The sequence below is a fragment of the Diachasma alloeum genome, unplaced genomic scaffold, assembly GCF_001412515.2.
Source record: "Diachasma alloeum isolate Michigan unplaced genomic scaffold, Dall2.0 Dall_scaffold_00364, whole genome shotgun sequence".
Taxonomy (NCBI): domain Eukaryota; kingdom Metazoa; phylum Arthropoda; class Insecta; order Hymenoptera; family Braconidae; genus Diachasma; species Diachasma alloeum.
In genome coordinates, this window is record NW_021680503.1 from 666,411 (window position 1) to 680,475 (window position 14,065).

At 39.6% G+C, this 14,065-nt stretch overlaps 1 protein-coding gene across 1 annotated transcript in view; it reads left to right on the forward strand.

The window, feature by feature from the left end:
- LOC107041372 overlaps positions 1 to 14,065 on the forward strand; it is a 189,280-nt gene that overhangs the window by 134,056 nt on the left and 41,159 nt on the right. The window contains exon 7 of the mRNA XM_015261895.2: positions 8,026 to 8,188. Coding sequence (XP_015117381.1) covers positions 8,026 to 8,188 — 163 coding nt within the window. The remainder of the gene's footprint in view (positions 1 to 8,025; positions 8,189 to 14,065) is intronic.

Below are 14,065 nucleotides of genomic sequence, written 5' to 3' on the forward strand. Positions count from 1 at the left end.
GGGCAAACAGAGCAACGTAATTTGCTCTCTTGCCTATCTCGCTCTCTCATATTTTTCCCTCACTGCGACCCAAACCTTAGTTAGGACGGAAAATTATGCGAGGTTAAGTGTGGGGACAGTCTGGGCTTAACCGAATAAGGGCAGGGTACATAGGACAGTCGGGCGTCCCCCGCTTTCCACCTGTCTCCCATTTAGGCATGCCTGGGTCCCGAGCGCTAACAACGTAAACACTAACGACAATTCTCCAGCTAAAATTTTCACCGTCTCTCTCACTTACACTCACTTGCCTTTGTAGGTTTAGGGGTTGCAGTTATATTCGGGTTATTTGGTTTCATATAGTCGGTCTTGTCCGGGTGGATACAATGGGATAAGTCAATTTCACGTGAAATATCTTGGGATTTTTAATAGGTGTAAAAATTTTGATGCGACGGATTAAAGGAACTTTAATTGTGGAATAAAATAAATGGATTCATTGAAATGCATTATATTGTGATAAAGTTTGGAACGAAAGATCCTCGAGTAAGACATCTAGAATTCATGTTTCAATTTCTCAATTTATGAGGAGCAAACGCATTAAAGAAGGGTAAAAAACAATTTTCGAAACTAGTTTTGGTACTGATTGCCGCAAATAATATATTTTCATTACGCTGTGACGAAAAATGAACTTTTCACACAACGAAGAACACAAGTGAACTTTTCAGGGGGCTTCGCCCCCTGAAAAAATAAAAATAAAAATAAAAATACACTCTAAAAAAAGATTACTTCTGATAAGTAGGAAAACTACTTGTATTCAGTACCGAGGCGTTTCTGGAGAAAAGCTAATTTTTTTACTTGGTCCAAGTCGAAAATCGACTGAATACAAGTTTTATGCTCCAAGTACAATTAGCACTGGTGACAAGTACCAACTGTACTCATCATCAGTACTGAAAGTACTTGTACTGAGTACCGAGCTGTACTTCTCAAAAGTAGAAAAAATACTTGAGACAAGTAGTAATAGTACTCAAATCCAGTACCAATGGATTNTAGACATCTTTTGACAAATTTACAAAAGGTAGCTCAAAAATTGAGTACACTGTGCTATTTTTCTTCATTTTCAAGGTCTTGGGGGCAAATAAACAATAAATAATCGTTTTTTTTCCCACTTATTCTTCGTCTTTCAACATATATAAATAATCAATCATCAATGTGTGATAAATCTTACTGCAATATCTCGCGATTTTTAAACTCATCGTAACCTCCCCTCGATGAAATTTGGTCATTGTCATCTGAGAATGATAATGATAATGATAATGAGAACGATAATGAGAATGATAATTAATGATATGAAATTCCCCAACAAAATAACCAACCACAAGTACTGGAATCAAGTCATAAAAGTACTCGCGAGAAGTAGAAAAATTACTTGCTNTGACAATGTCACGTCATAAACTTCCATCTGCGAGATATGGCCAACCCTGAGTACTGGTGAGTAGTAACTTTTTTTTAGAGTGTAAAGAATTTTTGTTTCGTCCAGGGGGCGAAGCCCCCGGGGGGGGGGGGGCACCGGGCGCTTCGCCCCTTGGACCCCCTTTTCTCGTGGGGGGCTTTGCCCCCCACACCCCCCACTCGCCCCCCTCCCAACCCCCGAACTTCATCACGCACTTATCATATAAAATAGTATACGCAACACGTGCGGACAGCAGGCGGTTACTCACGAGGGCAGCGCAGCTTTCCGCACTAGTTGCGTACTATTCTTTATACTTAAAATGGTTAGATCGCACCATTCCACCCGGCCAGGATTTGAAATCGGAACCTTTCGCATGTGAGTTCTAATGATTCTGATGCCAATGAAACCCCCGGAGGCGCGTCAAATGTCGAAATAAAAAAAAATTTATTCACTCCGAGCCAAAGGGTCAGATTTTCGGTTTTTCCGGGGGGAAAGTCGACTTTCGCCAAAATCGAATTTTTTAGCCGGGTGAGGTGCCAGAATGTCGAAATAAAGAATTTTTTTTTTCACCCGGCGGTGAGGGGTAAGGGACAAAATAGCGTTCATAAAACCCGCGTATAAGCCGAAATTTGAATGGTTAATTAAAAACAAACGAAACGATAAAACTACTGAGTTTGTTTTACACTTTTCCTTTTACCATTTTTGATTATTATATGGCATTTCCAGTTCGCTAGCACATTGTCGTTTTGTGGCGAAAATTACTGAGGGGACCCCTTGAAACGATAATCAGAAATTATATATTAAGTTGGAAATGATTGATTTAAAATGGATTAAAAATGCTTGATTTGAATTCAGTAGCGAAATGGTAAAAGGAGATAAGTCACTTTTGACTAGTGACCAGTTTTCAATCAATATCTCCGAATCTAAGGGAGATAGCAAAATTTTTGTTATAACCTTTTTTGTGGAGCCGATTAAGTGCTACAACAAATGTATGTTTGGTGAATGACTAGATTTAGGGTGGATGTGGGATGAAAATGTGGAGGGAGATGTTGGGAAAATTACTGATGAGCCGGATTTAAAAAATCACACTTTATTTTGTGAGATCGAACCACTTTGTCAAAAGTCTTTACACTCTTTGGTTTTCAATAGTTGAATGTCTAATTAAATTGATGATTGTCTTTCACTGTAAATTCGTTGAGTCACTGAATTTAGGCTGAATTTAATCAACAGAGGTGATGTACTGAACAAAACGGTGATCTTACAAAGACCGGTGATGTACTTGATTACTAGTGAGCTAGGTGAGGTTCAAGAAGCTACTGTACTCGGTGAGGTGCGTTATAAAACTTGTACAGGTGATTTGTCCGAGATAGACTTATACGGTGAGAGGCTAAGCCTAAACTGACCCACGCGTGTTTCGGCGACTTACGACCGATGACCCGAAGGGTCCCGGAGATTTTCGAAGTAGGCCGATGGTCGACCAGAATGTTCTGGAATTTTAGTTGCGTTTCAAACAATGTACTTACAAAAATTTCGCTATCTCCCTTAGATTCGGAAATATTCCGCAAAAACTCAACTGGGACATAAGTCAACTTATCTGCGTTTACCACTTCACTACTAAATTAAAATTCCGACTAGATTCACTTGAGTATTTCACGGGAAGAAATTGAATTGTAATATTCAATGAATGGGGCGTTTGGTTTTCGTTGAAATCATATTCATGTGACGAACGACATTTTTTTTCATAACTGAAGACAAAAAATATATTCCTCATGTCTTTTTACCTCAGCTCAACATGCGCCGTTTTGTCAGGTGAATCGGCTGATTGGTACTCAACAGAATGGCACGTCCTGACCCCCATCTAACTGTGCTACATATAGAAAATTGGAAATTCCAAAGGTGTCCAATACTTGTATCGAGCAATCTCGCGGGAGTCTAGAGACTCTGGAGATGAGGATGGGAGGGGGGAGGAGAAGGGTTGATTCCCGTTTCCGATTTTCCTCGTTTCCGTTAGCACATCGGACAGTATAAGGAAAAGTTTTAGCATCACGTGTGTGGAAATTCCAACGGGCGTCATCATAGATTCGGGACGCGTTTAGAGAGCCATATACTGGGGGGTCCATCTTTGGTTCAGCCTCACTCCGCTTTTCTGGTTGTTTCGCGCGGTGGGTGGAACAAACTTCGGGCCAATGTGGGATTGAACGAAAGGGCGATGGAGAATCAATTGAGATGGAGGGGAATATTGGGTGGAATATTTATTCGGTGGGGATGAAGGATATGCTGGTTGTTTCGAGGGAGGATATAAATTGAGGGCTGTTGATATTTCTGGGAGATGATTGAGGTAATCCGAGTGGTGTATTCCATTCAATTTTCAGTGAAATGTAGAGTTTTATGATGTTTCTTTCCCTCAAATCGAATCCAGTGGCACTTTCCGGGGAAAGGAATTATTTTTCTGCACGGAGAGAAATGTACGAGAAAAATTCCCGAGCTCCCACAGTAAAGTGGGTTCAGATGGTCTTTCCAGGCGAAATGTACCGCAAAGAGTAGGAAAAAGTACTGTTGCACGAGTCATTTTTCGGATAAATGCGGGGAAAAATTCTTGTGCAGCACGGTAAAATCGAAGCGACAGTGAATTTTTACGAGAAATACGAGAAAAATTATGACACTGGCTGGCAAATTTTAATTCATAATCGTGCCTTAATTCATGATGATTTTGTTTTGGTTTTTTACCTACAGAGAATAATTTGGATTTTTCGTAATAAAGAAAATCCCTGCTCGCCCGAAGCTCAATATTGCCACTTCATCACAAATGATATCGAATTTGAATTGAAAATGATAGTGTATACCTGATATTCATTCCCTTGGTAATTGAAAAAACCAAAAAACCCGTTCGTTCTTCGAGAGGTTGGTAAATTTTCTGCCTTCAAAATTTCTTATCTCAAAATCGCAATTGTGTTTTTTCACTCGATTTGCGTGTGAACGTGGATAATCCAAATACCAATGATTCTTATGGAGTGAATATACTTTGGAAGAACCTAATGGACTTCACCATAATCTCTATCACAATCATATTAAATTTTAATATTAGTGGGAATCCATCGAAAACATCTATGTATCGGTTCTACCAATTCCTAAGGCACGTAAGGTAGAGAATACGCGCGCGGAGCGCGCGGCCTATTCTAGTATCTTAAATTAAGATATCTTAAAGGCACTCGTTTTCACAGTGTGAAGATTGAATATGACTGATATCGTATGTCTCGCCGAAGGTACACGCGGTTTCATGTCTATATCTCACAAAACAAACTCAACACGTCAATTCAACACACGACATTTCAACACACAACAAATTCAACACCAACAAAGTCAACACAATCAAACTCATCACAACACAATTTAAACATGCGTAATAATCAACAAAAATCAAACAAAAACACCATTACATGTACTCTGGATGTCAACAAACACATTGAAAATATCACCATTGGGCATCCAAAGGAAAAGACAATAAAACTCCCAGCTATCTTCATAGCATCCAACCCATATACATTTGAAATATTAGTACATTAGAGTACAAGGGCACAAATCTCGCCTTCGGCTCGGCCTGTAAACTACACATTCGTTGAAAACGAAATTTATTACGGAGTGCTCTATAATATTTTATGTCAAGTCGTACAGAAGTCGAGTTTTGAGCAGGCTGCGCGAAGCGCAGCGTGCGATGAACTCGACTTATTGCACGGCGCGACATAAAAATATATAGACACCAATACGAAAAAACAAACGAAACCAACCCAACCATATACCTGACAATCGAAGAATAATCAGTACAGTGAAAACTCTGATCGAGCACACAAGCATTACCATGCCGTTACATTTTGTAATAAGTCAACGAGGTAAACGACAACTAACTAGGCATCGCCGAAAACATCAAATTATAAATAATAATGATAAATCTATGGAATATACTCACTCGCGCTGATCAAATGTATATAACCACGTTCACTTAATAATATACTTAGATATGTTTTTTGTGAAAAATAAAATGACATGTTCAAATAAATTGATGGTGAAATTAAATATGATGGAAAAACCGAATGATGAAATGGTTTGGTAGAAAATGAAAATGTTGAATTAACGTGTTGTGTTGAAATGACGCCATGGAGTTTAGACGTGTCACCGGTACACGCGCGAAGCGTAAGTAATCATTATTGTCTTCCGGGAATTTCAATTTTTCTTTTAACAATAAAAGACCCCCCCCCCCCCCCCCCNTTAACAATAAAAGACCCCCCCTCCCCCCCGCGCATACGTGCCACACTCAGATGCGGGTCAGAACGTGGCATTCCGTTGAGTAGCAATCAGCCGATTCACCTGGTAAAATGACGCATGCTGCGTTAAAAAAAAGGAATCCATGAAAAATATATTTCCTAGTGAAGGATCCACCCGTTAACGTTAATTAACAAATTTAATTGAAAACCTACCGCTGAGCCAGTTAATAAATTACGTTTTCCCTGCCGTAGTCCTTCCACTCGTACTATTTGTTCATTAGAAAATTGCTTCGCTTCTATTCCGGTGAATTCGAATTTATTTATCCCCGGGTCAAGTGATAATGGTGGAAATATGATATCTCTCACAACTGCGTTCTCCCCCATAGTCTGCATGAAGAATGTGTAATTGATGCCAATTATCCCGGCTTGGAGATGCAGCCGTAATAACATAATGAAAACAAATCGTACTGGAGATGCGGCAAGATGCACGGAGAGATCGAGACGTTGAGTAAAATTACCGGAAAATCGTGGCAAATTTTACTGCACTGTTGAACATTTTTGTCTGAATTTTCCGGGCCAAATTCCGGAAATTTTATCGTGTTGAAGTTCCAATGACATTTCAGGGAATGTTGTCATTGAAACATCGAATATTCGATTGATTTTCTGTTCAAATGGTCTGAAAATCAATAAAATACCTCATTTTTTAGTTCCAATATTCTGTAAAAATTGTGAAAAATCAGGAGAATTCAGGGAAAAATTGAAAATTGCACTGAAAATTTAACTAAGGTGTGAAATTTCCATCTCATTCCCACTAAAAACCCATGAATTTCCTTGATAACTATTTTCCTTCTAAATACGTAGAGAAATGTTCAGTAAAAATTACGGAACTCACAGTTCGCTCACTAATTACGGAATCAGTTCAGAAAATTTAAGTGACGTTATCGTAATTTTTCACAGGAGATTCAGGTAAATATTACGGAACTCAATTTTTTCTCCGCGTGAAGTTTGAAAATCATGGGAAGACATGAGTCAAGCGGGGGTAGTTGGAATAAAACGCGACGAGCATTACATAAATTGGGAGAGTCTCATGGGGGGGAGGGGGCCAGGTCCTTCTCGGGTGAACAAAAGAGGGGGCGAGGGAGAGGTGAAGGGAGACTGACTAAGAATGGCTTGAGAACTCGTCGCCGCTAATGGCACCACCCATTATGACAATTGTACGCGAAAAATATATAACCTAACGAAGACGGAAATAAGAACGTAGAGACAATGACCAGAGGGTGTGTGGGGGGAGAGTAGGGTGGCCGGGGGGGGGGAAGTTGCATGGGCAAAGGGTATAATCTGCGCGGGCGCCACGGGGCAGAGGCCATCATGTTTATACGGGGGGGACCTTTCATCCTACATTCACCATTGCCGTCGGAAATTGCTGCGAAATTCATAACTTCCTACTTCCATGGGATAAAAAAAAAGAGAAAGCTAAAGATATTTATGAAATTTTCTCCTCGCAAAATTAGTAAGGGCAATTATTCATGAAGAAGTGACGTTTTTCCTTCGAGCAAGAATTGTCTTTCTAAATAACGACAATAAAATTACGTTATTGGGTTCATGTGAAGTTCATAAGGTCCAGAGAAATCCCCGTTGTGGTTTATATGACCTCCATAAGGCCCTAATATTGTATCCATAAAATTATATTAGAGCCCGATTGAGGCCTCATGAGGCTGATGTGAAGGTCAGGCGGGGGCCTTATAACCCTCATAAGACCCTGATAAGACCCTGTGGGCCCCATAAGACCTCAATAACATTTGGATCGCCCGTGTAATAATATTAAGACTATATCATGGCGTTGTAGGACTCACAAAGAGGTCAGTTGGGACCCATATCACCTCTGTACAATTTTAATAAGGCCCAGACAAATATACTCGGGTATTATGGGGCCCATATGACCTGTGTGTGATCCCCATAATGCCCCAATTAAGACTCACCCTGACTTTATAATAATATTGGGCGCATATGGGGGCCTTATGGGCCCGTATTAAAACCATGTGAAGTCCATATCTAGGTCTCACAACCTCCATAAGACCCTAATAAGGCCCAGATGACCATATTAGGGAATAATAGGGCCCATATGAACTTCTCGTGGGCTCCGTAAGGCCCCAATCTGGACTTAAGACTCTCCTATCGTCCATATAATAATATTAGAACCATATTCGGGCCTTATGGGCCCCATAAAAAAGCCATTTGGGGTCTATATCACCCCCATAAGACCCTTATAGGGCCCATTTAGGCTTCACCTGGCCACAAATATTATTATTCATTCATTCACCCATTTTTTTTCGATTCCAGAATGCGACTGGGTCTACGAAGACTGCATAAATCGTGACTGTATCCTCGCTAGTCCTGCCTACCCCGGTCTCTACCCACCCAACGTAAGATGTCGTTATCTCATTAAATCGAATGGCACTGTATCGATCACAATTATCTTCAGCGCTGTGCTTCTATCCTACAAGTAAGTACATAGAATAAAACTTTTCTTCTTGATACACTGTAACAAAGGAGACGCTCAACAAAGAGGTCATTAACGCAATTTCGTTATTCTCGTTAAGTGAAAAGGATGTTAGAGATGTAACAATGCCGCGCAGTTGATGGGGCTCGGTGCAATTGAAAATTGCATTTTCGCGTGATGTGATGCTTCACTTCCGTGGGAAAAATTCAAATGAATCATGCCATGGTTATGATATCAGGGATCATTATCTCGGTGAAACAAAAGAAATGAAATTCATTTGGTCTTTTACTCTTTTGGTATCTCGTTTTCCACATTTTTATTTTGTCTTGTTCTGCTCACAACCTTCGCCGGTAGTAAATTTTTCATCATAAAGAGAGTTGTGCAGTACCGGTGAAGGGAGATAAAAATATTAACTTGCACGTGGACGAATTATCACAATTGAAAACGAACATCACTCAGAATCCATTATCTGGGCCCAATATGGCGCATAAAATTTTATTAGGACTCTATTGGAGCCTTACTAAGGTGATACGAAGGCCTAATGATCCCCATAGAACCCTAACAAGACTTAGATGAGCTTATCAAGAAATAATAGGGTCCATGTGACCTTCGTAAGGAGCTCAGAAGGTCTCAAGACTCTTTTATCCCTCCGTATGAGACCATAAGGCCCCAATAGGGCCCTAATATCGTGCAATGGGATTCAGGAGGCCTTATTACTTCCATAACATCATAACCCGAATAATAGCGTCCATGTGACCTTCGTAAGGCCCCAGAAGGCCTCTTGTGCCTTCATATGGGCATAAGGCCCCAATATGGTCTATAAAATTAGATTAGGGTCCCAATAGAACCCATAAAGTTATATTAGACTCATAAAGTTATATTAAGGGCCCAATAGGACCCCAATATAATTATATAATTTTATGGGTCCTATTGGGCTCTTAAAATTAAATTAAGGGCCCAATAGGACCCTAGTGTAATTATATAATTTAATGGGTCTAATATAAATTTATGGGTCCTATTGGGATCCTAATATAATTTTATGGGCCATCTTGGGGCCTTACGAAACTCACACGGGCGCCTTATAAAACCCTAATCCGAATAATAGGGTCTCAAGACTCTTCCATAGGCCCATTAATTCATCTAAGGACCCCATTGAGCCTTCGAAAACGCACATGACCATACTGAAACAAAAGAAATGAAATTCCTTTGGCCTTTCACTCTCCGGTATCTCGTTTTTCCGTTTCTCTCGTTCTTCTCACAACCTTCGCCGGCAGTAATTTTTATCATAAAGAGAGTTGTGCAGTACTGGGGAAGGGAGATAAAAATATTAACTCCCACGTTGAAGAATTATTGCAATTGAAAACGAAGGAACATGTGGAGAATGCTCATCACTCGGCATCCATGCTCTCCTTGAGTACACTCCGAGCTCACCCCGGGTCTAGGCTTTTTATCACCAACGTGAACTCACCGAGTGGCCAGCTTCCCCTCGGCTCCCGCATCGTTGCACGCCTCCATATTTTTTTTTCTACCCGAGGTGAACAGAACACGGATAGCCATTATATGGTCGACTTTCCTCAGCGGCTCGAGGACTCTTGCAGTGGTACCAAAAGCCCTCGGGCGATCTTCGTATTTCGAAAATCCCAGGCTCTTGTATATACCCAACTACAGACTCGTGGTTATAATAAAAGAGAAAATGAACGAAAGCCCCTTCTGTTTTCAGTCGACTTCACTCACACTCAGGCGAGATTTATACTTTTTTTATCGGTTTTTTTCTCTTCGCTTTCTTGGGGAGATGCTGCGGGGGAGACGAAAAATTTGATTTCTCGTTTCCGTTTAACGAGAGTGAGGAATATCCTAATCTACCCCGACCATTCTTTCATAGACAAATGAGGCAAGGGGAGCTCTCTATGAGGATTTGGAGATTTCAATCATCTAATTTGTCAATTCAATTGCCTGAGGAACATTTGGCCACGATTTATTTGTCTTGTGACATTCCTTTTGTAAATAAACAACAGAAATTATTTACGCTTTCACGAAACTTAATGAAATATTTCTTTATCATTTCGAGAAAAAAATTTTTAGAGTGGGAATTTTATTTTTTATAAGTTACTGAGTTGATAATTAGTAATTCAGTAGCGAAGTGGTAAATCAGGTTAAGTCGATTTTGACTTTTCGTCAGTTTTTGATGAATATCTCGGAACCTAAGAGAGATAGCGAAATTTTTCTCACAATCTTTTTTATAACCCTCAATTGCCTCTACAAAAAAGGTTATGACAAATAATTTTCTATCTCTTTTATATTCCGAGATATTCGTCAAAAACTGGCCAACAGTCAAAATCGACTTAACCCGGTTTACCGCTTCGCTATTGAATTATTCAATTATTTTTAAAATTTTCCTGAAACGAAGAATTTTCCCTTTTTCTGATGAACAAAATGAGCAATTAAATATTGCCTTGACATCTAAAATTATATTTCTGGAATAAAAGATTGAATTTTGGTGTCAATTTAACAGACTCAAAGCTGAAAATATCCTAATCCATCTCAACAATAACTCCACAAAGAGAAAAACACCAAAAACATTTCCAAATTAATTAAACTCTCCTCTGAAATGTTTAAATATCGCTCTGCATCAAAGCATCTTCCCCCCTAATTGGAAAAAAACCGTCTGACGTAGGATGCAGGAGTATGTTGGATGATCCTCATGGCGCAAATCCAGGAATAAAACACCAATCTTAGAGAGCAAATACATGTAGGAGCCGCGCGTTGGATGCCAGCCCAGAGCGAATTCCTCGCTCTCCATTCGACCTAGAGAGCCCGGGCTGGCCCCAATCGATCCCCCTCACACCGTAAACCCCAACCCATTACACCCCTCGCTCGAGGATCTCGTTATGGCCCGATTCCCTTTTTACATACGAAAAAAATGAAAAAAAAAACACCGAGAAATGCAAGAATCCCCTTAGATTCTGTGCACCGCCTGGAGGGTGAAACTCACCCCTCATCCATGCAAACGTCAGAATTATGCCGCAGAGTGGAATTTATTTATTCTCTTTCCCTCCCTCCAATCCTCAGTGGCACAACAAACCCAGAGTTGATATATCCCACCATTCCGAGCCATTTGTGTGGGAAAATAGTCGTTAGATCACTCCCCTAAATTAAGCGAGTCGTTAAAGTCACGCAAAATTAAACTATTCAATGCAAAAGTGCCCGATCTCAAGAAATGAAGAATGTAAAACTCCGGAAATTGAAATGCTTGAGAAATTATCGTCAAGTTGTAATTCAGTGGTGAATGTTTCCAGGACAAAGAGTGGACTATTCGTTAAAGCTAGCAAATCCGGTAATTCGTTCACATTTGGCAGAGACAGATATACCCAGACACCCGCGCCCCAGCTCCGAAGACATTCCAGTGTCGACGTTGTAATGATATTTTTGTTATGGAACTGTATAATCGATAAATTTTGGAAAGAATCAAGAGAATCGATTGCAGAAGAAGAATTAATGCACTAACAAGTAATCTCAGGAGCCAAATCTCACTGCACTCGATGTTTTCATATCGGTAATAAATTACTAGGATCAACGAATACGTACCAATCGACGCGAAAATTTCAAGTACGAGGTCATTACGCCGTATTTATTAAAGTCGTCATTTTGATGCGTCACAAAGAATTATTTAATCAAAAAATCGTCAACTCTTCAACGGTCCATATGATGAATTATCCAAATTTGTCCTCGTGAATTTTCATTCATCACAATATACACTGTTCGAAATTTTTTGAAATTTCATGGAATATCTTACAGTAAATCTCATAAGAGTGACATTGAATCGGATTTGAGGAAAAATGGTTATGAAATTTCAAGTTTTAAATAGAATTCGCGGAAATTCATGAGTTTTCAGTGGGAGTGAGATGAAAATTTCACAACTTGATTGAATTTTCAGTGAAACATGAATAATCAGAAACAAAAGGACATGAATTTACAATTTTCCCCCGATTTTTCAAGTATTCTATTGATTTCCAGATCATTTGACACTAAAATCAATAGAATATTTGATTTTTCAATGACAAAACTTCCGGAAATTTCAGTGGAACTTGAATATGATAGAAATATCCGGAATTTGGCACGGAAAATTCAGATAAAATTTTTTAACAGTGTATCAAAAATTCATCTTAAACTTTATTTATCTCACACATTATCCATTCATTGACAAATATTCAGTAATATTAGTTCGACTTAATATAATTCAAGAAATAGATCTAATAGTCATTAGATCACTTCTCTAAATTCGGCGAGTCGCCAAAGTCACATCGTCGCTCTAAAGGTAAAGGGGCGTAAGTGCCAGGAAACAGTGTTTCCAAAGTGAAAGAGGCGTATGTCCCAAATTGATGGTTTTTATGCTTTTCATACAATTTCTGAACAAAAACCTATCAACGAAAATATCTCTAATNCCGAGTAAACATGAACAAATGGTTGAAACGGGTAAAATTTGATTTCTATGATGTGTACATTCACGAGAAGACGGGAATCCAGTGGACAATGGAGTAATCATAATACATTTCGAGACTTTCCAATGAAAGGGAAAAATACTTATTTTTCTCAGTATCATTTGAATTTCTGCTATGTACGGGAGTTACGCCTCTTTGTGATTATGATTTTTTAGGATGGATAAAAAATTGGATGAATGACTAAAAACAAAGGGGCGTAAGTGCTCGACTTACGCCCCTTTATTATTAATTTTCCTTCACGTAAATTAGAATATTATCAGTAAGGATAACAGTAAAGGGGCGTAAGTACCGGACATACGCCTTCTTAGTGTTTACTGACTGGACTTACTTCCACTTGGCGTAAAAAAAATTGACGAAAAATCTAAGATATAGACAGAAAACTCCATTTCCGAAGAAAAAAAAACATACGCCCCTTTGGTATCGAAAAAAAAAATCGAAAAATAATGGCACTTACGCCCCTTTACTTTTAGAGCGACGACATAAGATTAACCCCTTCAATGAAAAGTCCCCGATCTCAATAAATAAAGAATGTAAAACTCCGTAAATTCAAATGCTTAAGAAATCATCGTCAAGTTGTAATTTAGTGGTGAATGTTTCCAGCACGAAGAGTGGACTATTCGTTGAAGTTAGCAAATCCGGTAATTCGTTCACATTTGGCAGAGACAGATACACATACACACCCCCTGCCCCAAGTTCCGAACAAATTTCAGTGTCGACATGTATGTGTAACGATGATTGGCTGCAAGAGCTTTTCGTTATTGTGTCTGTAAATCAGACCACAATCCCAACGGACCGCTTTCCACATTTTCGTAACACGTCACCCTGCCAAAGTGGCCGTTATTTAATGCCGGAAAAGCATCAACGCCTGGGATTTTCCCACTGCTCTCTCTATTTTTTTTCCTCCCGTCGGGGGAGACGAGCAAATCATGGAAATGCAAGGGTATAAATCTGTCGTGGAGATTCACTGTTCCACCTCGAGAATTAAGGGAAACCCCCGGGGATTTTGATCTGACTCATTTATTTACGCTCAGTGGTATTAATTTCAAAAGGTAACTCAACCGACAGACGCAAAGACTGAAACTTAATACACATAATGCTGGCGAGCAGGAAGCTATTTCAAACTGCGAATGGGCGTATCACTGTATATTGCGACAACACTTTGCTTTATATGCATCTGTATTATGCAGTATTTGAGGTGGACTTGAGTTCGCCGGGGATTTTAGCGAGGTTTAATTCTTGGGGAAATGAAGGGTGGAGTGGGTTACACTGGGTATCAAGTTTTTGGGAAAATCCCACGAAAATTGGATGCCAGGGTTTTATTTCGGAACGCGAGTATAAACTCTGAATTTGATGTTAACGTCGCTGGGGGGGGGGGGGGTTT